Below are 23,974 nucleotides of genomic sequence, written 5' to 3'. Positions count from 1 at the left end.
TCCGAAAACTATAACATGTTCTTTTACTTTTTTACACAGGCCTTGTACACACTGGGGGTGAAAAACAACTCCCGCTTAGAGCATAGACAAAATCTTGTACGTTGTCCTTGCTTTTAACAATTCAAAATGTTTTTTTTTCAAACAATTTCTTCTGCAGCAAAGTTCGCAATGCACACAATGAGCTCTGCTATTCATGAATGCTGCACGCAACACCAAAACCGCATACTTACCAAGATTTGAAAGTTGGCTTCCGGGAGCCTGCCGGGGAAGGTGGGCGTGATAGGGCTGGGGCTTCAATATTCCCATCATTTTGGACCCGCCCCCATGACGTTATGATGCAAACGCGTCATTTTACAGCGGGGGGCAAACACCGTGATTCCCGGTGAAACGCGGCGTTTTGGACCTAATTCTGCCCACTTCACTAGGAAGTGGGCAGATCTGGGAGATTGCCACACTCTCCCCGGAGTCCGTGAGACTCTCGCGAAATGCGGGAGTCTCCCGGCCATTCCAGGAGAGTTGGCAAGTATGCAAAACCGTCGAAATGCAAATTACATTGACCACTTGTCAGCAAGCGTGTGTGCACAGACCCATTCACTTACATTATATTTTGGAGCCTTAGTACTGCAGAGATGCTAATATGCGTAATTATTACATATTTCAATGAAAAGCAGCAGAAAAAGAAATAGCCGAGCTTTCAAAATCGTCTTACTATCATTTATATAATCATTTCAAAATAAAAACGAGTGTCTAGCTCTTTTCATGCTTTAAGAATAGCCCAGATCTGCACTTAAAAAATTACATAAGTTTGGAGGCCTTTCTATTGACACAAATGGATGCACATCTTCCTTGTTACTCAAAATTTTCTGCAGCCTTCTAGACCTGACTGACCGGCTCCTGAACTCTTCATTTGTTTGTCCATTTCTGATTTAGCCAGGAGTGTCCCTATAATGAGGCTACCAAAGACAGCTGTCTCAGGCAGCAAGAAGGCATATTTTTGTTTTTATTAGCAAAATAAAAATAAATTAAAAAATAAATAAATATCACTTAGTGTTGTTTTTGGACTTGTTAATGATAAAAAAATGACAACATAATTTTTTTATGCAACTCGTATATAAATGTTTATGGTAAATTGCATATGGCGTGAAAAGGGGTCATTTCAGTTGGTGCTTTACGCACACCCCTAGGGAACATGCATTGTTTAATTTTTTGAATTTGGCATTAATCTAACATCCCACTTTTACTCACTGATGTGACTGTTCATGCAATAATGTCAGACTAGTCAAGAATGTTGGAGAGAGTAGACTGGAAATGGTTTCATGGTACATGAAGTGTAAAAATATCTCCCCATTAGTACATCAAGACCTTGGGCTTGGTTCATTAAAGATCTTAAATGAAGAGGATCCTTATGTCAGTCTCCTGGACAAAACCATGTTACAATGCAAGGGGTGCAAATGAGTGTTCTGTTTTGCACATAAGTTAAATACTGACTGTTTTTTCATATAGCACACAAATACTTGATAGCTTATTTGTGCACTGAAATTTAAAGTTGATATTTGTGTGCTACATGAAAAAACAGTCAGTATTTAACTTATGTGCAAAACAGAAAACTAATTTGCACCCCTTACATTGTAACATGGTTTTGTCCAGGAGACTGAAATAAGGATCCTCTTCATTTAAGATCCTTAATGAATCAGGCCCCTTGTCTTCAACATTCTGTGGAGGAAATGTAGAAGATGAGTCCAACTCATCCTAATTCAGCACACATTAAAATAAACCAACGTGTAAGATAATACCATCCAAAACGAAAAGCTTATTATACCTATATAGGAATCAAGAGCAGCATGGCTGCAGGAATCCAATATGTTTCATTATCTGATTGACCAAAAGCCTAACAAGTAAAATAATTATTTGTGTAATTTAGTTACTATGGGCCTGATCCATTAAGGAAAGTTAAGCAAAAGTAAGTAAGTAAGTAAGGCAAAATCATGTTGCATTGGAGGGGGTAGTAAATTTAAAATGTGATAGCAGATTGATATTTGGGGTAGGACATGTCCTAGATCAACTTTAAATTTCAGTGTACAATTAAGCTATCAAGTATTTGTGTGCTACCTGAAAAAACAGTCAGTATTTTCCTTATGTGCAAAACAGAACACTCATTTGCACCCCTTGCATTGCAACATGGGTTTGTCCAGAAAAGTTGAGTAAGAAAACTTACTCAATTTTTTGCTTAACTTTCCTTAATGAATCAGGCCCTATAACACTGGAAAAGATATGTAAAAATTCAGGACCCGTTTAAAAGTGAAGACCTTTAAGACTTTTCTGTGTGTAGTATAGTGGAAACATGTGAAAAGCCACTTGGTTTAAGAGTAATCGCAGTTTTTAAAAAACCATAAAGGAGACCTTCAGCCATGGTCAGGTTTGTATCCATTGGAATCTGCTTTACCGCCAGAAAATTTGCATTTAATTACCTGTTAACCAACCAAATCCAAAAACAATTACTTACTTGTATTTCTTACCCAATAACACCCCACCATCACCTTTCCACGTATCTAAAACATACCTATGAATTTGTCCATTTCTGTGTAGATAATCTAGCCCTTCCAAAACTTCTTTAAGTATAGTGGCAATAATCGATTCTTCTAGTACTCCACTCTTATGTTCCCCTCTGTTGACCACGTGTTTTATAATATCCAACATTGAACCTGAAATGAAATAAAAACAATGTACAATGATCCTTGAAAATGTTTCTAATTGTTTTGTAGTGCAAAGATATTTTAAAAAAAAAATCTACTGAGATACATGGACAGTCCCCTGGTTTCCAGTGAAGTTTTCTTCAACACTTGTAGAAGAAGCAGTTGTGGAATAAAATATAGAGAAAATCAGGCACCAAAATATAAGGGTTCTGGATCAATAGACTGATTGTCAAAAGTGTTATAGTGACTTAAATACAACAGATCTTTGTGTAGCCTCAAATAATACTAATCCCTCTATAGTATGAATTCAATATTTTTCTTGGCTAAACAAAGTCTTCTAACCAGTTTACTTTTGACACTTTATCAAGTTTTCGCACTGCTGAGTACAGTCATAGTTATTAAATCAACAACCAAATCCAGCTTTAAAGCTCTAAGTGGGGCTAATGTTTTCATATTCTCAGGCCAATAGTGTACTTTCCCATGATTTGTCAATAACCAGTTGACAAACACAAAGGCCTTTCTTAAATAACAGTGCAAAGAGCAATAATGTCCTGCACAGCATCGCAACCAATCAAATGTCATCTTTTATAAGTCTACTGTACGCAGGTGCGCAGGTTCTACTTGCACTATGTTAGTTGAATTGCTATTAAAGTCACCTTAATTTATTTACAAGGCGGCAAAGAATGTGCAGCGCCGTACAATCAACAAAATATAAACAAAACACAATACAAATAAGTGAAGGGCAAGAGTAAAATGAGTAAGAATAGTAAAAATCAATACAAGAAGAGACAATAGAGAAAGCAACTGCATTAGAAGACACAACTAGAACAAAAGGAGAGCTTTCAAAGAGGATGAGGAGACAGGAGGTAGGGAGGATCATGCTTGTGAGAGCTAATATAAACTATATATATATATATATATATATATATATATATATATATATATATATATATATAATAGGTGGAGGCAAGTTAGTGGAAAGGGTATGTGGGGTGAGGAAGGAGTTGTTTAGGATAGGTTGGGGAAGCAAATGATAGGGATAGAGGGAAAAAGGTGGAAGGGGCGTGAGGAGAGAGCTGTCTCCATCATCAGCTATTTATATAGCGCCACTAAATCCACAATGCTGTACAGAGACAGAGAGACTAGGTGCAATTTGATAATAGCCAATTAACCTACCAGTATGTTTTTGGAGTGAGGGAGGAAACCAGAGCACCCAGAGGAAACCCACGCAAACATGGGGAGAACATACAAACTCCACACAGATAATTCCATGGTCGAGAATCGAACTCATGACCCCAGTGCGGTGAGGCAGAAGTGCTAACCACCAAGCCACCGTGCTGCCCCACTTAGGATGGAGCAAGGTAAGCAAGCATGCAAAAATAAAGTTTTGAGGGAGAGCCTGACAGATGGAAGGTTGGGGGCGAATCTTGTCAGATGGGGCAACGAGTTCAGAAGATGAGGAGCAGTGTGGGCAAATTCCCAAAGGGGGGGTGGGGGAGTGTGAGGTGGAGAAAGGAGGATGGTTGGTGAAGGTCAATGACAGCATTGAGTGGGCGAGTAAGGGACTATTTCTTGTACGGTTTGAGAAGTAGGAGGGGGATGCGTCAAAGAGAGCTATGTCCTTGCAATGTCTTGCAGATTCATAACAAAGCTCTTAATGTAAGATTTGTATAAAAAGCAAGAAATGTTCATTATGAAAGGAATTGCCTCAACATGTCTCTTATCTGTATGTAGTGAACTGACTGGGTACATGCTCCTGAAGATCGGATCAGCCCTCAGAATGACTATGTGCAGGTAGCAGATGCACTCAAGTTATTTTTTGACGTGCCAACATTTATTACTTAGCATTTTTTGTACGGTTCCTCAATTATTTTCCCTCAGGCTTCACCATGCCAGCCCAGAGTTCATTTATCTTGTACTTACACGTGGGCACTGAAAGCCACTGTAGTGGGAACCTGCCGTGAAATGGCTTTAAATAGATTTTAATTTGTCTAATTAGTTGATACCACTCTATTTCCATCGTACCATTTTTTTGATATTCGCAAAAGATTTGATTTTGCGCTTTGAGGGTGCGCTTCGCCTCAATAGAATCTGCTTGTTAATACGCATTCATCCTGCAGAACTCAGTGGTCTGGAAGTCCTAAAACTACATTCTTTAGATTCCTTATCTACACTGCTGATAATGACATATTTAACCCCTTCACTGACCAGCCAAATATAACCACATGACTAAAGAAATATTTTGGGGATTTTTTTGAGTGGCTATTGACATCTAGTATAGAGTATACATACTGAGACTTCCTCATTCTGGCACAATGCCTCAAGTCCCTGGTGTATCTTTACTAAACTGGGTTTTGAAAAGTGGAGATGTTGCCTATAGCAACCAATCAGATTCTAGCTGTCATTTTGTACTATGTCCTAAACCAGTGTTTCCCAAACCCAGTCCTCAGGGCTCCCCAACAGTGCAGGTTTTCCATATCTCCTTGCTGGAGCACAGGTGTATTCATTACTGACTGACACATTGTAACAGATCCACAGGTGGTCCTAATTATGCCACATGTGATCCAGAAAACCTGCAATGTTGGGGAGCCCTGAGGACTGGGTTTTGGAAAACCCTGTCCTAAACAAATGATAAGAGGGGAGGGGGCGGAGGAAGAGCCAGACATGTATACAGAGAAGGAGCGGTTAGCAAGGTATTAGGTGAACCAGGCATGGACAGAACCAGAGAGGCCGAGAGAGAGAAGAGTTTGCAGCAGGAGAGGGTGGTCTACGGTGTCAAAGGCCGAGGAGAGGTCAAGGAGGATGAGTAGGGAGAAGTGACCCTTGGATTTGGCTGATAGGAGATCATTAGTGTCACGGCTATGGATATTTTATGGATCCCTTTTGCCACTACTTAGATGTTATTAGCAGTGGATGGTGGAGGTTGAACAAAACACAGAAGAGGTTAGTAGCGTTGCAATATAGTATATTGATAGATGGCATAACAGCAACAGTATAAGATATGTACAACTCAGCAAGCTGAGTACACAGCAGTTCACAAAATACAATGAAATCACGAAAGAAGTTCAGTTGGTAACCAATAGCAACGGCATGAAGATTGAACGCACACAACTTGAATAACAAACTGGCAACTAGCTTGGCAATATATTCTTAATAACAGTCCAGCAACTAATAATCAGCAGAGTAATAATAGCCGTGCCAAACATAGAACCACAGATTACAAGGTAACTTGATTGTAGTTCAGTAGAGAATACAGGCAGCCGAGCAGAGAGGTAGTTGAGCCAATCAATATGAGTGCAGGTGTAATAGGCAACTCACGAAACAGTTCAGTGTGCAGATGTAGAAGTCCAGTACACAGGTAACAGCTGTAGGAGATTCAGTAAGCAGCGTGGAACTACAAGTACCAGGTATGGTGGTTGTAGATGTAGAAGTCCAGCACACAGGTAACAGCCGTAGGAGATTCAGTAAGCAGTGTGGAACTACAAGTACCAGGTATGGTGGTTGTAGATGTAGAAGTCCAGCACACAGGTAACAGCCGTAGGAGATTCAGTAAGCAGTGTGGAACTACAAGTACCAGGTATGGTGGTTGTAGATGTAGAAGTCCAGCACACAGATAACAGCAGTAGGAGATTCAGTAAGCAGTGTGGAACTACAAGTACCAGGTATGGTGGTTGTAGATGCAGAAGTCCAGCACACAGGTAACAGCTGTAGGAGATTCAGTTAGCAGTGTGGAACTACAAGTACCAGGTATGGTGGTTGTAGATGCAGATGTCCAGTACACAGGTAACAGCTGTAGGGGATTCAGTAAGCAGTGTGGAACTACAAGTACCAGGTATGGTGGTTGTAGATGTAGAAGTCCAGCACACAGGTAACAGCTGTAGGAGATTCAGTAAGCAGTGTGGAACTACAAGTACCAGGTATGGTGGTTGTAGAAGTCCAGCACACAGGTAACAGAAGAAGGCAATTTAGCCTAGACCAAGGTAGACTGAGTAACACAAAGATCAGGCAATAAGCCCATAACCTTGGGAGGTTAATATAGTGCTCCAGGACCAATAAGGTTTAGGGAGTGGTCCAGATCACAGTAGCTGGAAACACCTGTGAAAGTAAGGCCTGAAGGAGAAGCAAGCAGAATCATGGTTCTTAAAGGGAAAGTCACAGAGCCGGGACCTGATTAAGGGAGCGGCGTGTGACAATTAGTAACTTGGCCAGGAGTGGAGGGGGCGGTAGCCAGATTGGAGAGGGTCGAGGAGGGAGTTGTCCGAGAGGTGTCTGGTGAAGCGGCTGCAGACAATCCGCTCAAGTAAGTTGGGAGACGAGAGATAGAGCGTAGGCATAGGGGAGACGAGAGATAGAGCGATAATTCGCAAGAGAGTTGGGGTCAAGATTGGGTTTCTTGAGGATAGGAGAGATAGGAATGTACTAGAATGTACTAAATAAATGTTAACTAGAATATGATTGGTTGCTACAGGCAACATCTTTACTTTTTCAAACCCGCAGTTTAGTAAATATACCGTCATGACTCCAAACTTTACAAAGCAATTAGGTTGCTATGCGCAAGCTTGCATAACAAACCCTGACAAAATGCCATGGGGTAAATGTATCAAGCTGAGAGTTTTCCGGCGAGTTTGAAAAGTGGAGATGTGGCCTATAGCAACCAGATTCAGATTCTAGCTGTCATTTTGTAGAATGTACTAAATAAATGATAACTAGAATCTGATTGGTTGCTATAGGCAACATCTCCACTTTTTCAAACCAGCAGTTTAGTAAATGTAGCCCTAGGAGTCATGCACCAGAGATATAGTACTGAAATGAAGTAGGTGCTCAAATACTCATATTCCTTTCTTGAACGCCCCCTCTAAGTTATTTCTGCTGGCAAAAAAGGAGATTGGTAAATAAAAAGTGAAAAGGAAAACATGAAATAAAAAGTAAATCAAGTTAACACAAAACCATCTTCTGCTGTCCTACTGAACATTGTGGCTCTAGAGACGTGTCTGGGTGGCCTGTGCGATAAATACAGCTCTGAGTACATTATGTACAAATATTTCCAAAAAATACTTTAATTATAAACAAACAAATAGTATTTTTTCTTGTGGGAGCAACACACATTTTACCTGCAATGTCCCTTAAATACAAGCTAAGTTTGCACTGCCTTTGGCCCATGAATGTATTTAACACATTAGTGCAAGAAGTAGAGAGGAGGACAGTAAATAAGTATAGGATCAGATTACATAGCCAGAGTCCCCTTAACAACTGCATCACAAAGCAACAACCGTTACAGACGTGAATATAAATGAGAAGCGCAGGAGCACAGTATACAGTATCTTCACAATGTGGGGATTTAAAAATTCCCTTTAAAAAAATGACGGGCACCAAGCAGTCGAGTCATCTCTTATTGTTTTTTTATTTTCATTTCCAGTGGATCAAAAGAAGAACATTTTACCATTGGATTACAAAACTGGATCGGTTTCTATTTGGTTTACACAAAGAAGATTACCTTGACTGGAGGATTGCTTTATTAATAAATTGGTGAATTAGGATTTCGGACATTTTTATTTCAACAAAAACTTATTTAACCACCTTGTTGTGACTTTTTTAGCATTATTGGATGGAGTCTTAAGGACCCCTTACCATTATACTAATAGACCCAGGGGTGGCAAAATTGCCTCTCCAGGGTTCCCAATACTCCAAATTACCCCACTACCCACAGACCAAGGGTGTCAGGAATAGCCCCATCTCTATTGGGCACTGTGGATGATAGTCTCTTTGATGGTGGCCAAGGTTTGTTTTTCTTACGCCAATCCCCCCTTTATAGATTAACTCTACACTGACAGGGCTGGTTCTGTTTGATAGGGGCATCCACGCCGCCGGTTTCTCTATTAGTAGCGGCAAGTCTGTGGCCAGATTACAACGTAGCAGGGGGATCCTAAGCTTGTTGGCCCCCAGCTTAAATGCAGCACACATGCTGGTAAACCCATTGAAATGAATAGGCAATCAGTGCATATCAATCACGCATTGCGCTTAAATGCGTTAACACATGCAGTTTGAACTTGCATTATTCGGTACAAAGCCAGTGGATAACCAGCTGTAACCTGCGCTGTAACGCTGCAGAGAAGCTGATAGACTAAAGAAATATATGTAAATCATCTTAATATCAATTGAGACACATTAATAAAAAAAAATATTTAGGGGGGTATTCAATTGTTTCTTTTAACGCGCTAAAACCAAAAAAAACGAGCGCTCTAAAAATATTACCGTTAATACGGTAATTACTCGCTAAATTTCATCTCGCAGCTCCCTGAGCAGCGAGCTGAAATTCAGCCCGCTGGCAGCGAGTAAGTACCGTATTAACTGTTTACGCGCGCAAAATTACCGTATAATATGAAGTTTTTTTAGAGCGCTCGTTTTTTTTTGTTTTAGCGTGTTAAAAGAAACAATTGAATACCCCCCTTAATGTACATTTCCTTTAAACTGTGCAAACTATCTCATATATCAATTTGTTTCTTGATTGATAGGTGTAAAGGAATACAACGCTGGTGTTATTCCTGCTGTATGAAATGCTCTGCAGAATACATATCGGTCAGTAGCTAGTTGGGACAGGTTAATTATCTGAAGAGACGAATACAGAGAATAGTAATCTGATAATGCACCAATCATTTGAAATAAGCCCAATGTATAAAGGAAGCTAGGAGGCTCCTGTAAGTCTGACACATTCAGTAACAGTAAAACAAAACTGTTTTGCAACCGATATTAAGTAAAATTTGGTTACATTGCTGTATATGACGAGTAAGGGTTAACAGGAATGACATTACCTCCGCTTAGTAATTTCATAACCAGCCACAGCTCTTCCTTCACCACAAATGAGGTATAATATGTGACGACGTTGGGGTGACTGCACTGGCTCATGGCTTGTATTTCTTTCTGAAAAGCAACAGATGGCTGACATTAGTCCTTGTTGATGACCACTGGGGGTAAACGAATGGACAGTCATGACTAAGACACACAACAAAGAGATTACCCGTATTCATAACACCAACTCCATAACTGTCATACAATTGATTTGAGAGTAAAAGGCTGATCATCCATTCATACTGAACACCATTAAAAGTATTAACGCTTCACTAGGAAGCTCAAGAGTACAGAGAATCCTCGGGGTGAGATCTAAAGGGTCATTTAGATGGAGGTCAGTAAATGCCACGTCATATTGTAGCATCATGTCTGTATTATTGCGCTATTACAGTTGTTTACATAGGTTAATGTGCAGAGATGGTGCTGACAGCGGGTATGGAAATATTTTGCCCCACCTGATGGGAAGAGTTGGGTGGGGATTGGAACATTTCATTGTGAACGAAGGTGGTCAATGAGCCTCTATATGATCTGTGTTGGTCAATATTTCCAGATCAACACCTTCCCTCCATTTAGACACACAAATACCAATATAATAAAAACATTAAAACATACAAATCTGACACATTAAACAAGGGCAGTCCTAGGGGTAAATGTATCAAGTTCCGATTTCTTCAAGTTGCCGGAAATCAGTGACTTTGCAGGGGAAATTTAAAGCAAATGTTTGACTTGTAAACTCAAACTTGCCTTTACAAGCCATCGCTGCTTTAAATCTCCCCTACAAAGTCGCCGATTTCCAGACACTGGCAGAAATCGGAACTTGATACATTTACCGCCTTGTGTATTTTTACTGTTCTTTTAAGGGTGGGGGGTATTTTGTATTGTATTTGGGGGGGGGGGGTAGTAATTAATTAGGAGTGGTCCAAAAATTATAACAGGCAGGGACATCTTTAATTATTGTCGCCAACGGCATTCCTATCTCACCAGGAATGGTTACATAACCAATATGTACAAACGCACTTCTGAAATAAGGAAAGTGGACGTGTGGTTAAATTGGAGCATTGCTGCATCAGTATTGAACTGTTGATTCTGACCTATACTCTCTTCCACGTTAATGAACAATATTAAATTAACATAATCTCCCATTCAGCAGCTAGCTGTCACTTATATTGCCTATTTAAGGTTCTGAGGGTAATCATTTCACACATGAATCCTGGTTTTTGGATGCCATTCAAGGTTTTATTATGGACCTTCAAATGAGACTCAAAATCAAGGTCCACTATGTGTCTGCTTCCAGTGTTTGTTTTGGCAGTCCAATCAATGCTGTGACAGAACAAGGCAACGTCTCTTGGCAGCCACTCAAGTTCCTAATTCCCATCATATTAGGCTGCAGAGGTTGGAAATTCTCACTAATAAGGGATCCAAATACCGATGCACTTGTGGTTTTGTTTCATAATTAAAGGGAAGCAATCGAGAAATGAAAAAATAATAATAATCATAGATTTGTTAAAGTAAATACTATTTTTTTAATTTGGTCATCATTTAATCTAAAACAAATAACAAAAAAAAGGCCAGACTCCTATACTTTGTATACTCGGCATGGCCGGGTTTAGAAACCTGCCTTGGCAGCTCCAGTGTCACATGCCATAAATTCACCAGAACCAGTTTCCCAATTAATATATCAGGATACCTGTGTAAGACAAGTTACATAAAGTTGAATATATGCTTTTATGATGATATACAAACTATATTTTAATTCTATATGAAACAAAAAAATAACTGTAGTTCATTTTGTTTTGTATTTGTGATATTAAAAAGAGAACACATTAAAAATGTGAATCACCCTGAAAAACCCTATTATTAGTTTTTATTTTCGTGATACTTTCCCTTTCATTTCTGATGGTATGAATTAATGAAGGCTCTCAGTTGAGATTCAACACAAAAAGTTGCTAGTTAAGGACCCATACCCACTGGTATCAACATACATGTTTTCACTGCATTTTTTAATACTTGTAAGAGCACGTAAACAAGTATGGGAATCATCATCATCATCAGCTATTAATATAGCGCCACTAATTCTGCAGTGCTATACAGAGAACTCATTCACGTCAGTCCCTGCCACATTGGAGCTTACAGTCTAAATTCCCTAATAAAGACACACACACACAGACAGATAGGGAGAGACTAGGGTCAATTTTTGATAGCAGCCAATTAACCTACTAGTATGTTTTTGGAGTGTGGGAGGAAACCGGAGCACTCAGAGGAAACCCATGCAAACACATGGAGAACATACAAACTCCACACAGATAAGGTCATGGTCGGGAATCAAACTCATGACCCCAGACATGTGAGGCAGAAGTGCTAACCACTAGGCCACTGTGCTGCCCATAACGGAACCTATTGGTTCCAATGACTTCATACCCACTAGAACTTAGCTGCAATGCCATTTGTCGGACGCTGCCTGCCTCGTATACCTGCATTAAGTGCCCTCCACTGCCCCCCCTGACCAAAAATATTTATGGCCACATGTCAAATGCGATCTCATTTGACAGGCGGTGGCATGTAATGCATTGTGTATCCAGCCTAAAACGTTGTTTTATAACATAGACTACATCTGTCTAAGTGTAAGAAATACTAAAGTGCAGATTAGATGTTTTGCCACTGTACCTTATCCTCTTCATATGTTTATTCTGATTTGTAAACTAATTATTTTTATTACATATAAAATAATGATTCTATAGCTCACAAGAATCGTTGTTTCATCAGCATATCCCAGATTGGATAAGTGAAAAGAAATAATGCAACTACAGCATACGATATTTAGATTTAAAAAGTGTACAAATTCCATCCTTCTTCAACTCCAGCTCTCCCTTTTAATTGTCGGCGAGTTATTTGCTCCCTCCTCCCAAGTTCCTGACAAATACAAACTTTCCGGTTTGAACCCTGTCCCTCTCTACCTTCCCTACGTTTTTTTTTCTTTTTCTCTTCTTCTTACGGTCCTAGCCACGACATCTATAGTCCCTTGCCCCTCTATATCCTTTCCCTAGTCCTTATTTAAAAGCTGGAATCATTCGACACAGAGATACCAATGTTGCTGTTCCATTTGTTTGTAATAGAAATGCTTTGTTTTCTTCCTTGTAAGTATGTACTATAACAATATTGTATTTCACTTTTGCTGTGTTGTTGATATATCGTTTTGACTCGTCAAAAATAAACGTTTCAAAAAAAAAAAAAAAAAGTGTACAATTTCCATACATTACCTGCATAAAAACCTATAGGGGTTGTCCACATTCACATGATTTTTTTAAACTTGTACATACCTGTCTGCAGCTTTTACAAACTGAATAGTTTTCTCCCTCTGGCCTTTTGTGTGATTTTTAGCTATACATATATCCCAAAATCCCAACAGTTAGGACGCTTGTCCTGTATGTAAAGTATTGTGTGAAAGCTGCTTGAGGGCTTGTACAGACCAATACCATTAATTCAGCAAATAATGGAATACCTCTTTAGATAATAATTTTTTCAGGCTAAAACTGTGTGTGAAATGTATTTTAGCTAGATATATATACCCTATTGATTACATTTCATTTTCTTAAAATGTGTCTTCAGTATTGTGGCTACTGCTTAACTACAACCTGTAAATGTCAAAAATAACGATTGCTGTCCATGAAAGGGTTTATTCAATGACTAAGGGCTTGAAGAAGTGGAGATGTTGCCTATAGCAACCAATCAGATTCTAGCTTTCATTTTGTAGAATGCACTAAATAAATGACAGCTAGAATCTGATTGGTTGCTACAGGCAACATCTCCACTTTTTAAAACTGCCATTTAGTAAATATAGCCCTAAATGCTCTCCATAGGCAGCAACATACTGAAAGAGAATAGCAGCAGGAAGATAAAACTTATAAGCAACTGTGTATTTATTTATGATGGATTAGGTTACAAAGCTTAATTACACTAATTACAAAAAAAGCTATTAAACATATTAAATGTTAGTTTAACATATGTATCAGGTAAATATTGCTCTTTATCAATTTAATGATTATCCCTATTAAATTATATTAAAGACAGGTCAACGATAATTGTTTGTGTTGTTTAATAAGTCTGATTTGCAAGCACTGCTTATAACCCACTTGTAAAATATTGCTGTGTAAAACCTCATGATTACATACTATATATTGTGAAATGTAAGAGAAGAGTAAGAATTTTTTGTGTAAACTTCCAGTTACAGATGTTTACACATTTGATAAACATTCACACACTCTCGTCATCTTGTATGAAACAGAAAGTGGGACCAGTGACAGAGCCGGTTGTAGCACATTGCAGTGGTGCTTAAAGATAGTCTCAAAATGCAATCTGTTGTGAGCGTTTTCTAAAAATATGCCTCGCGTAAAACGCGCCGTACTCCGCATGCACACAACTTGCGCCAGTATTTTTGAAGTGATGTATCTGTGTCGCTTCTCTGCTGCAAGCTGTGTTTGGCCTATCAAAATGCATATTTAAATAGTGCAAATGTACTTGTTTCTAACTGTAAATCCCCTCCTATATACTGCACACAGGACTGCCATCAAGACAGTATGCTTAAAAAATTTTAACCAACGCACTTCACTACATTTCCATCTCCTGTTATTAAAACTGGATATGAAGCAGATAGCGACAAACTGGCATTTCAGTAGTTACTTATTTTCGTGTTTAGCTTGTGCAGATAAAGTATTACTTGTTAAACTCTAATGTTCATTGAGACAAACTCAGAAATACCAGATTAACACAAATAAAATGCTTACTGGTTGGAATTTTCAAGTTAATCTCTCATTTGTTTTACTGCTACAAGACATTAATAAATTCCCTGTTAGCTATATTATTTAGAGGAAATCATTTTATGAGCTGAATTAAATGAAAAGAAAATTGTTGACCTGTAATCAACCATACAGGACTAGGCATGCCTATCTGAAATGAATTGGGAGTAATAAATAATTAATCTCCTCCAGGACAACTTCCTTTGCATTCTGTAACCACCTGTGGAGCGTCTCTAGCTGTGTAATTGAATCAGCACTAGGGAACAGGCCTTTTAAACCTATAAAGTACATTATTACTTATTTAACTACTTTTAGCCAAGGGAAGCTGAGTACTCTAAATATTGTTGTCAACATATCCAAACTTGTCAGACCTTGCCAAGCCCTGGGACATAACACAGATTGTTTATAAAATTGTGTGTGTCTGTAATTTGATTTATATTATTTGACCCTTAAAGTGATTCCCGCCTTTAGTTTATATGCTTGTGCTTGCTCTGCTGTAACTTTCTTATTAAATCAAATATTTTCATTTAGATTTTTCAACACAAACAAGAAAAAGAAAACATCCTATACTCTAACGTAAAGCAAGCTGTCAATCTAAGACCTAACAACTAATCACCAATTAGAGAGGTGGTGCGGTACGACATTACAAAAACAGCGAAGAATATCTATATGTGACGTAGGCTCTCGGGAGCTGGTAAAGCGCCGTCGGCACAGCAAGTGATCCTTAACTAGCTAGTAAAGGTTGGTAGTTGACACAACAGGAGTTTAAAAGCGTCCATGACATCAGCAAGTAAATACCCTGGAATTCCAATCCCATAGGAGGCATTCATTCCTGGTAAGAGTCAAAGGGGGGTATACAATTGTCTGCAAGTTTTTTTTTTCCCCCGCAGCGCTAAAAAAATAAAATCTCTCGCGGGTTTTTACCTGCAATACCGACCGTCTTTAGTTAGCGCAGCGCGAAAACTCATGCAATTCGATTGAAAAAGAGGTAACGCTGCCCCTGCGCGTTAAAAATTGTGTTTGCGAGTTTTCAGGGGAGTGAAGGGGAGTTTTAACGCGGTCATGCATAACACAAAAGAAAAGGTTTTGCATACATTTTCATACATTAGATTGCATGACACATTGATAATATCTCCATCACAGTACTTTCTTTAGCATATTTCTTAATTGAACTATTTTTTACCATAGAATCATCTATACATGTCAAAACACATTACTACATTCATATTTGTACCAAAAACATACAGAAATATGATTAATTAGTGATTTTATTTTATTTATTTATTTTATGTTTATTTTATTTCATTATTTTTTCACAAGAAAATCAACTTTTATATGTTAGGCATTAGTGATAAACATAGGGTTTTTATTTTTAACACACCCCAAAGAGGTGCGAGATAAAACAGCATATCGGCCTGTTTAACGCGCCGCGTTAAAAAACAATTGAATAGCTTTAAACGCTGCCTCTCGCACACCCAATACTTTCAATAGACCTTCTACTGGAGCGTGGGAGGTCCGTTTCATGAAAAAAACCTGAGCGTTAAAAATGGAATTGAATCGCAGGTAAAGTTAACCCGCTCGAAAATTATAAAAAAGACAGCGCTAAAATGACTTAACGCGGTCAAAAAAAAAACACCTCGCTGACAATTGAATGCCCCCCAAAGTCCACTGCCAGCGACCACAGAGCATATCTTGACTTAGCCCATCTGGACCAGACCTTAAAATACTATAGGCATAGTATTGCGGGATTGGTAAGTGAACCTCTCACGTCTAACAGCCTTATTGACAGAGGCCCATTTAGCAAGCTGGGCCCATCCACCTTCTGGTAATGGTTACCTTGGCCAATGAAAAAGAATAATAACATATTGGGTCAAACTCTTACTAAGCAAGAGATCTAGTCCAGATTCAAACGTGCATGTCTTAGGGTACAGCAGAAGGACAATTATACTGGTATTGGTAACACCAGCCACCACCTCCGACCAAAAGCGCCCAACCACAGGGCAGCTCCAGAGCAGGTGCCAGAACGTAGCAGGGGAGTCCCCACATTTAGGGCAAACAGAGTCGGTCCTGGCACCCATCGGGTAGAGACTCTGAGGGGAGTATTATCCTCTATGCCCTGCTGTAACTTTTATTAAATACATTAGAGATCATTTATAAAGTGCTAAACCTCTGCTACGCGGTACACACCCACTGTGTTCAGAACATTTCCCTTCATTTCTGCACAACGAGAAGGGCATTCTGGTCTGTGGACGCATCTCCTGGGAGCAGACATCCACTTTGATGTGTGCTGGGTGACCCATATGGGCACAGTGGTTTAAAACTGACCTTTTCCAGTGTGCATTGAGTGCGTTTCATAAATTCCCTTAGTGTTCAGTCATGTGTTTCTAGTGTCAGGCAAAGTTATTTATTTTTGTTGACCTGGGACACAAAGCTGCATTCTGTGTACAACAGTTCTGTGTGATACAGGGCCACCAAGATATATGGACCAGTGTATAGCAGTATGCTATACTGCCACTTCTCCTACTGCTTTAATTGTAAAAATATTAAATTACATTCACTTACATTTTCTATACAGCCACTTCTAAATTTCCACTTCCGCCACTGTACCTCTATCTATCTATCTGTCTGTCTATCTATCTACATGTGTGTGTGTGTGTGTTAGACTGTGCAGTATATATATATATATATATATATATATATATATATATATATATATATATATGTTGGTGGAGATATCTATGGATATATATAGTTATGCAACTGTGCATATAAATGAAAAATAAATATGTGTACAATATGTGTAAAATTGTGGATTTGTGTTTGTTTATTTTTAACAGTTCCCCACAGATTGATCACCAGTATATACTTTATCCAGAAAGGTGACTTGACAATTATTGCTGTAATGATGACAAAGCTATATCATGTTTGGAATATATTATTATTTATTTATATAGCGCCACTATGTTATGCAGTGCTGTACAGAAAATATAAACACTAACACAGGTCCCTCCCCCACTTACAGCCTAAATTCTCAAAAAAAAAATCACAAAAACACCCACACTAGGGTCATCTTGTCAGAGGCCAATTAAACTTCCAGTTTGTTTTTGGACTTTGGGAGAAAACGAGGGAATATACAAACTCCACACAGTTGCTTGGTTATAAACAAACCCATTGCCCCAGTGCTGTGAGGCAGCACTGCCACCAAAATATGGTATTCTCTGAGGTTTTGAACGCGAGTTCAGAGTGGCCAATGCAGTGTGAACAATATCATCACTATGACTGCAGAAACCTTACAGACTCCAGACAATCAACTAGAAATTATAGCTTGTATTATAATTAATCAGAGATGCTTGTGGGATTGTCAATGCTATAATACCTGGTACATATAAAGCTGTCTAGAGGAGGACCCATAGGAGCAGGACTGGTAAACAAGTAAAAGTGACTACTGGTTCCTCACTCACGGAATTATAATCAACGGTTTGACAACTTTAGAATGACACTAGATAACAATATATATGTATATTTGCATTTTTCTTACAAATATTTCCTCACTGATGATACTTGTGGTAAGGACGATTTTTCTGAGGTAACATTACTAGAGGCCACATCATACTTCTTAAGTCAGCCTGGAGTTGATGCTATTGCTTGCCAGTTAGCGGAGGAAGTGCTTGGGATTTCTACCAGTCGACAACATGCTTCCTGTTGAGGTTTAACAGACAAACTCCTAACCTGCCTGTCATACCTACATGAACACATAACTCATTGGCCAGTTTGCACATAGCAGCTACTTGCGTGAAACAGTCCTGCACATACTGTCCTGTGTAGTTTGCTTTCTTCCATCTCATCTAGTTGTTGTCGACGTTCGTTGTGTTCCTCTCTGCTAGTGTCCAATGACTTCCTTCCGTGGTCTCCTTGTAACAGGATTTTTTGACTGTGGTGGCTTCATGCATGTTTCTGTTTTCACCTGTTATAAACTTTGCAGCCACCATGGAGATGTTGCCTATAGCAACCAATCAGATTCTAGTTATCATTTATTTAGTACATTCTACAAAATGACAGCTAAAATCTGATTGGTTGCTATAGGCAGCATCTCCACTTTCTCAAACCCGCAGTTTAGTAAATATACCCCCCAGTCTTGTTTAATTTCTGTGTTTGTCCCCATTGCTAAAGCACTGAGGAGTATGGTGGGGCTATACTGTATTAATATGTTAATAAACATATTAATGTTAATAACACATTAATACATAAATGTATAACTCATAACAGCAAATACTGATATTAGCTCTGATCAGTCTAGGACAAATAGGACTAATAAAGGCAAATGTATGATTGGTTACTATGGGTAGCAGCATAGCCAGACGTAACTAGACTATTAAATACAATAACCTCTTCCCAGAAACAAAGGCATTATACCGGCGACCCTTCGAAGTAAAATCCTACTACTTTAAATCTACAAACAGATATATTGAAAGAGAAAAAAAATGTAAATTGGACAAACGTACCCTGCGCTCTGCAAAAGATTACTTACATTATAAAATGACTGATGGTAACTTAAAAATGGAATGCGCTACGAAGAAAAATAAAGTTTCAGATTACATTTACAACACAGGAAAAGTATGAAAGATTATGTCTCACGAATTACAGTAGAGACAAAAATAGATCTAATTAGTCACAGACACTGAACTGTATAATTAAAATCATACAAATCCTGAGAGAGAAAAGCTGAAAAATGGTTTTATCATAGATCGTTATCATCACAAAAGCACACAAGGCTGGATGTAGTTTGAAATAGTTTCTGCATTTTGTTGCTGATGGCACAGTGGATATATTCTGTGTGATAATGGTAGTGGGTCCAAAAATAACACGCTGTACTTACTAGCAATTCATCCATGCTGGTCTGGCACTTCTCTAAGTTTATTCTCTTGATAGCGACCCGCTCCTGTCTGGGTTTGCATAGTGCTGCCTGGACCACTGCTGTGGCGCCGCTGCCTGGAAAAAGAGACAATTCAGAGCGTATAATAATATTAAAGTGGCCCTAAGACTAACACATAACACATCAGATATGTAACGTTAACCAAGGCTATGTAGAAATTGAACCAGCAGATTTAGACAAGAGGGTTTAAAGGCACCCACATGCTCATTGATTCCATGAATGATACCTGAAGGATCGTTTCACACACAATCTTTTCATTGGACAATTTAATAAACACTAAACTATCTACAGCTGATACATTTGATACAGTGAGCATGGCCCAGAAGATACTTAATTAAGGATACTAAGGATATTTAATTAACATCATCCATCTGCCCACACACATAGCCATACAACTATTTTCAAGTCATGAGAAATTTGCAAAGAAAGACAATCATATGTATGCATGATCACTACAATTAAGATCATTCGATTAGGATGTTTTGTGTGCCACAAATAACAGTAATTGTAGGATTCCATCAAATGTGATCACCATGAACAAAACACTGTTGTGCTGTGTTTGTGGACACCTTTAGTCATAGTGTTTTTGCGACTGTGACACATATAACCGCCGACCACTATCCCATTCACCCTGCTAGGGCTCTGAACCTGCTGGCTTGAGAGGTTTATCTACTTGTCTCAGGTGGTTTGTTTTCATGGACAGTCACAATTTGGGAATTAGTTTTAATTAAGGTCTAAATCTACGAAATTTACCATGTACTTAGATGAAAGAATGATTATAGTGGCATTCTCTTTAATATGCAGCATACAAATGCATACCTCTCAATGGTTTGTTTTTTGGTGGAACTGTCCCAAATCACAATGTCCAAAAGTGCTTGGGCTTGGGGGGCATGGTCTCAGGTAAGTGTGGGAGTGGCTGGATAGTCTGGGGGCGTGGTTAGGCAGATCAGGTGTGGTCTAGTTGTGTCCCTCTTTTCAAACCTATAATATTGACAGGGGCGGCTCTAGAAAATAATTTTACCGGGGGCAATTTTGTCCCCGCCCCCTTTTTGCCAGCAAAGGCTGCCTACGGCTGCACACTATGTGCAGGTCCATTCGGCAGAGACAGGCAGGGAGAGTGTGCTGCCCGGATGCTCTGATTGTTTTTGAAACACAATCAGAGCAGCCGGCCAGCACACTTTCCCTGCCTGTCTCTGCCGAACGGAGCTACACATAGAGTGCATCTCCGGCAGCAAGCCCCTGCTAGGGGGGGGGAGGGAAGGGGGCGATTGCCCTGATCGCACCCCCCCCTGGATCCGCCACTGAATATTGGGAGGTATGCAGCTGTTTATGTGCCTATGTCCGGAAGACTTCCAAATTCTAGGCAGGTCTCCCGGAGTCCCGGGAGAGTAGGGCTTCCTCCCACATCTACCCACTTTGCTACTGAAGTGGGCAGGATTAGAGCCGCCAAGACGCGATTCTCAGGGGATTGCGGCAATATGTCAATGGGCAGGGCTAAAAACAACGCTAGCCCTACACCCATAGCCCGCCTCCTCCCCTCTGGGAACTCCCGGGGGTGAAGGGTGAATTTCATATAGTTGGCAAGTATGATGTAGACTTGTGCAAATGGTAAGAAGGACAACATTCACTTGTACGCTAGGCAACCAACCAGCCAGGTCCAGATTTACATTGTTTGCCCCCTCTAGGCTGCTGTTGCTGTACACCTGCCCCATGGCAGAAGAGTTCTATGACCACTACATCATATCTGCATAAAATAAATACATTAAATCTACCAATAACTAAACATAACCACCCTCACCCCTCCCTCCCTCAGAGCAGACACATAAAAATGAAAGTAACCTAAAACAGGTAATTAATTACAAAACACTGATGGGGGGCCAAGATTTAATTTTTTTGATACCCTTGGCCACATTTTCTACACTAACCCCTCCATCTACATAATAAAATGAAAATGATTCCAAACAAATTCAACCTAATTCCCATGTTAATAATAGGCAAAGAGAAAATTATTAATAAACATGATAAAAAATTAAATAATGATATACACTGTGAGCATCCTGTCACCCCAGGCTTGGTCCTGAGGTCTTTCAACAAATTTTTGAATGATTAATCTAAGGCATTAATGACTGATGTGAATGAGTTCTGTGTACAGCGCTGCGGAAATAGTGGCGCTATATAAATAAATGGTGATGATGATGATTAATGAGGCTAAAACAAGTAGTACTTTATGATAACAACAGGAAAGCTGCAGTTATTGAAGGGTGTGATCCTGACATTTTTAGTGATTCTATAAAGCACATTTCCAGCTTGATACTTAATACTGTATACAGGGCTCTCTATGAGGGGACTTCCCAAAAATGGAATGAAGGCATGCTACGGGTGTGATCCTTGTTTCGCAAAAGGCAGGCAATTTTTGCAGTTCGGAAATTACCTGTGTCGCTGTATTTCTATAGGTGTAAGGGGGTATATCATAAGAAATCGGTTATTAGCATGATTTTATTATCTTTTCTTCATAAGGCACCACAAATGGTCTGTACCATACATTGGGGGCTAGAACAGACTACAACATTTCATAATGTATATACAGAGATAATTCATCTCGATGGGGATGGGTGCTACACAATACCACCTTATAACAAACTAAAACCGTAAAATGATAAGTCGCCTTGAGAAAGACCTGACGGTTGAAACGCGTCCGGAGCTATTTGCTTCTCCCTCAAGAGACTCTGGGCATCCTCCCATATTTCATTTCCAGCATCCTTGGGGCCCTGTAGGATTTTGCTGAGTGATTACTTCTGGTATTTCTGGATTGAGGAAGGATCATTGGAAGATACGCTATATATTCCCCATGTGATGGATATTGATGCGCCTGTCGTGGCTTGAAATCAAGTAAGCAAATTCACATAGGGGGAGATCCTAGAGAAAATCTGTTCTTTCATTTCTGGGCCATAGGACTACCTCTCACGTATAAGTGATCGGCTATTACTTCTATTGGCTATTTTTATACTAATGTATAGTGCGCTATTGGCTTCACGTAATACTACACTACAGTGTGTTTTTTTCACTTGAAAAAATTGTATCTATATATTACACTATATACATTTTCTTATTTTTTTACGCCTGGGAGACTTTGGATGAACACAACTATACGGGTGGTATTGTGTTGCGCTCATTGAGGTGAATTATCTCTATAAATATGTTATTTGTTGGGCAAAGCAATGATCCCTTTTTATCACTTTTTAGGCTGGCACATAAAGTGAAGCGCTCACTTTATAATTTATTTCTATTCTAACATTTCGTAATGGTCAAACAGCCACGTGTTGCATAGTAGGACACAACAAATACAGCATAGTACGGAGATGTATAGTACATAGCGAGGAGAGCTGAGTAAAACAAGCCTTTGCCCAGGGGGCGTGAAGAACAAGGCTAGAAAAGGTAATTAAAGACTGGTCAGATGGTACATGTCAAAGGTATGGAGGTAACTTATCACACTGTAAGCAGGAAAACAGGCCCTGTTCATATGAGCTCACAATCTAGAGCAAACCTGCACAACTTGACAGTAGGCAGGGGTCAAAATTAAAATAGGCCAAACTTCTTTGGACCGCAGATAGGTTTTTAGCGCTTCACTTTCCAAGTAAAGGTATAAATCACCCATTTTACAAAGTCACCCCAAAAACTTTAATGTTAGAACCAAAAAATCTCCACAGGAACTGTCCACATACAAAGAAATACTGAACTGAGTGTTTGACCTTGGAGAGAGCGCCAGACACTCATGTAACTTGGAGGGTGGCCGCACAGCGAAGCCCTCTTGTTGTTGCCGCTGAAGGCTGCGTCGGGGCATGGCTGCACTGACTTTGCAACAAAGAAGAAGGGATAGGTTCCGCACTAGGTCAGGGATCACCCTCAATGGTCACATTGTCAGGAGCAATGTGCACCAATAATGAAGGGGTGCTTCTTACAACATATATAGTACATGGAAAAGGAAACAGGTTGAGCAAAACAGCACTCCGGTACTATTTAGAAATTGTTTTTAAAATTGATCTTTATTGAAAATAAATTTTAAAAAGCGCTCAAAAGGTACTGATGTAGGCGAATTACGTTAAAAATATAAGTGAAAGAAAAAGAAATAAAGTGAATAAATGGGGCGGGACTTTGTGATTAAAGTTAATTGACTAATACATGGGGAGAAATATGATTCAAAAGATTTATTGTAGCCTGAAATTGGTGCAGAGAAATCACTATGCCTTCCAATGTTTCGATATGGAAGTCTTCGCAATTATTAGAATTATTATAAGATCACAGGCTTCTCTTCAAGGTATTCAACGTAATGTTGCACAATTGTAATTATTGGTTGTGGTGCTTAGTGTGTGTATAAGGAAGTTTGATCAGCATATTATATGGAAATCTCTAATCAATATTGTGTATGGATTTACTTAAACAGTGTAATAATGAGTATTCCCCATTTTGCTCTAAGTAGTATAGAGTATGTGAAAACTGCTCAAATTATTAATAATAGATTAGCACCTTCATGCACACAAGCATGATTGACAGACTGATGTTATTAGTACTTAGTCAAATGGCAAGACATGCCATATGTATTGTCTGATGTCACAGATTAGTAGATAACTGATATTTTCAGAATTATCCAAGACAGAGGCACACATTTACACATACTGGGCCTGATTCATTAAGGATCTTAAATTAAGTTT

The 23,974-nt window shown here is 39.2% G+C and overlaps 1 protein-coding gene across 3 annotated transcripts in view; it reads right to left on the bottom strand.

The window, feature by feature from the left end:
• STK39 (serine/threonine kinase 39) overlaps positions 1–23,974 on the bottom strand; it is a 271,753-nt gene that overhangs the window by 206,196 nt on the left and 41,583 nt on the right. For all 3 annotated transcript variants that reach the window (XM_075180714.1, XM_075180715.1, XM_075180713.1), the window contains exons 2-4: positions 19,209–19,321; positions 9,503–9,611; positions 2,561–2,702 (exon numbers count right to left, since the gene is read on the bottom strand). In XM_075180714.1, coding sequence (XP_075036815.1) covers positions 2,561–2,702; positions 9,503–9,611; positions 19,209–19,321 — 364 coding nt within the window. The remainder of the gene's footprint in view (positions 1–2,560; positions 2,703–9,502; positions 9,612–19,208; positions 19,322–23,974) is intronic.

The sequence above is a fragment of the Mixophyes fleayi genome, chromosome 7, assembly GCF_038048845.1.
Source record: "Mixophyes fleayi isolate aMixFle1 chromosome 7, aMixFle1.hap1, whole genome shotgun sequence".
Classification (NCBI taxonomy): Eukaryota; Metazoa; Chordata; class Amphibia; order Anura; family Limnodynastidae; genus Mixophyes; species Mixophyes fleayi.
This window is presented reverse-complemented; position numbering and strand designations above follow the sequence as displayed.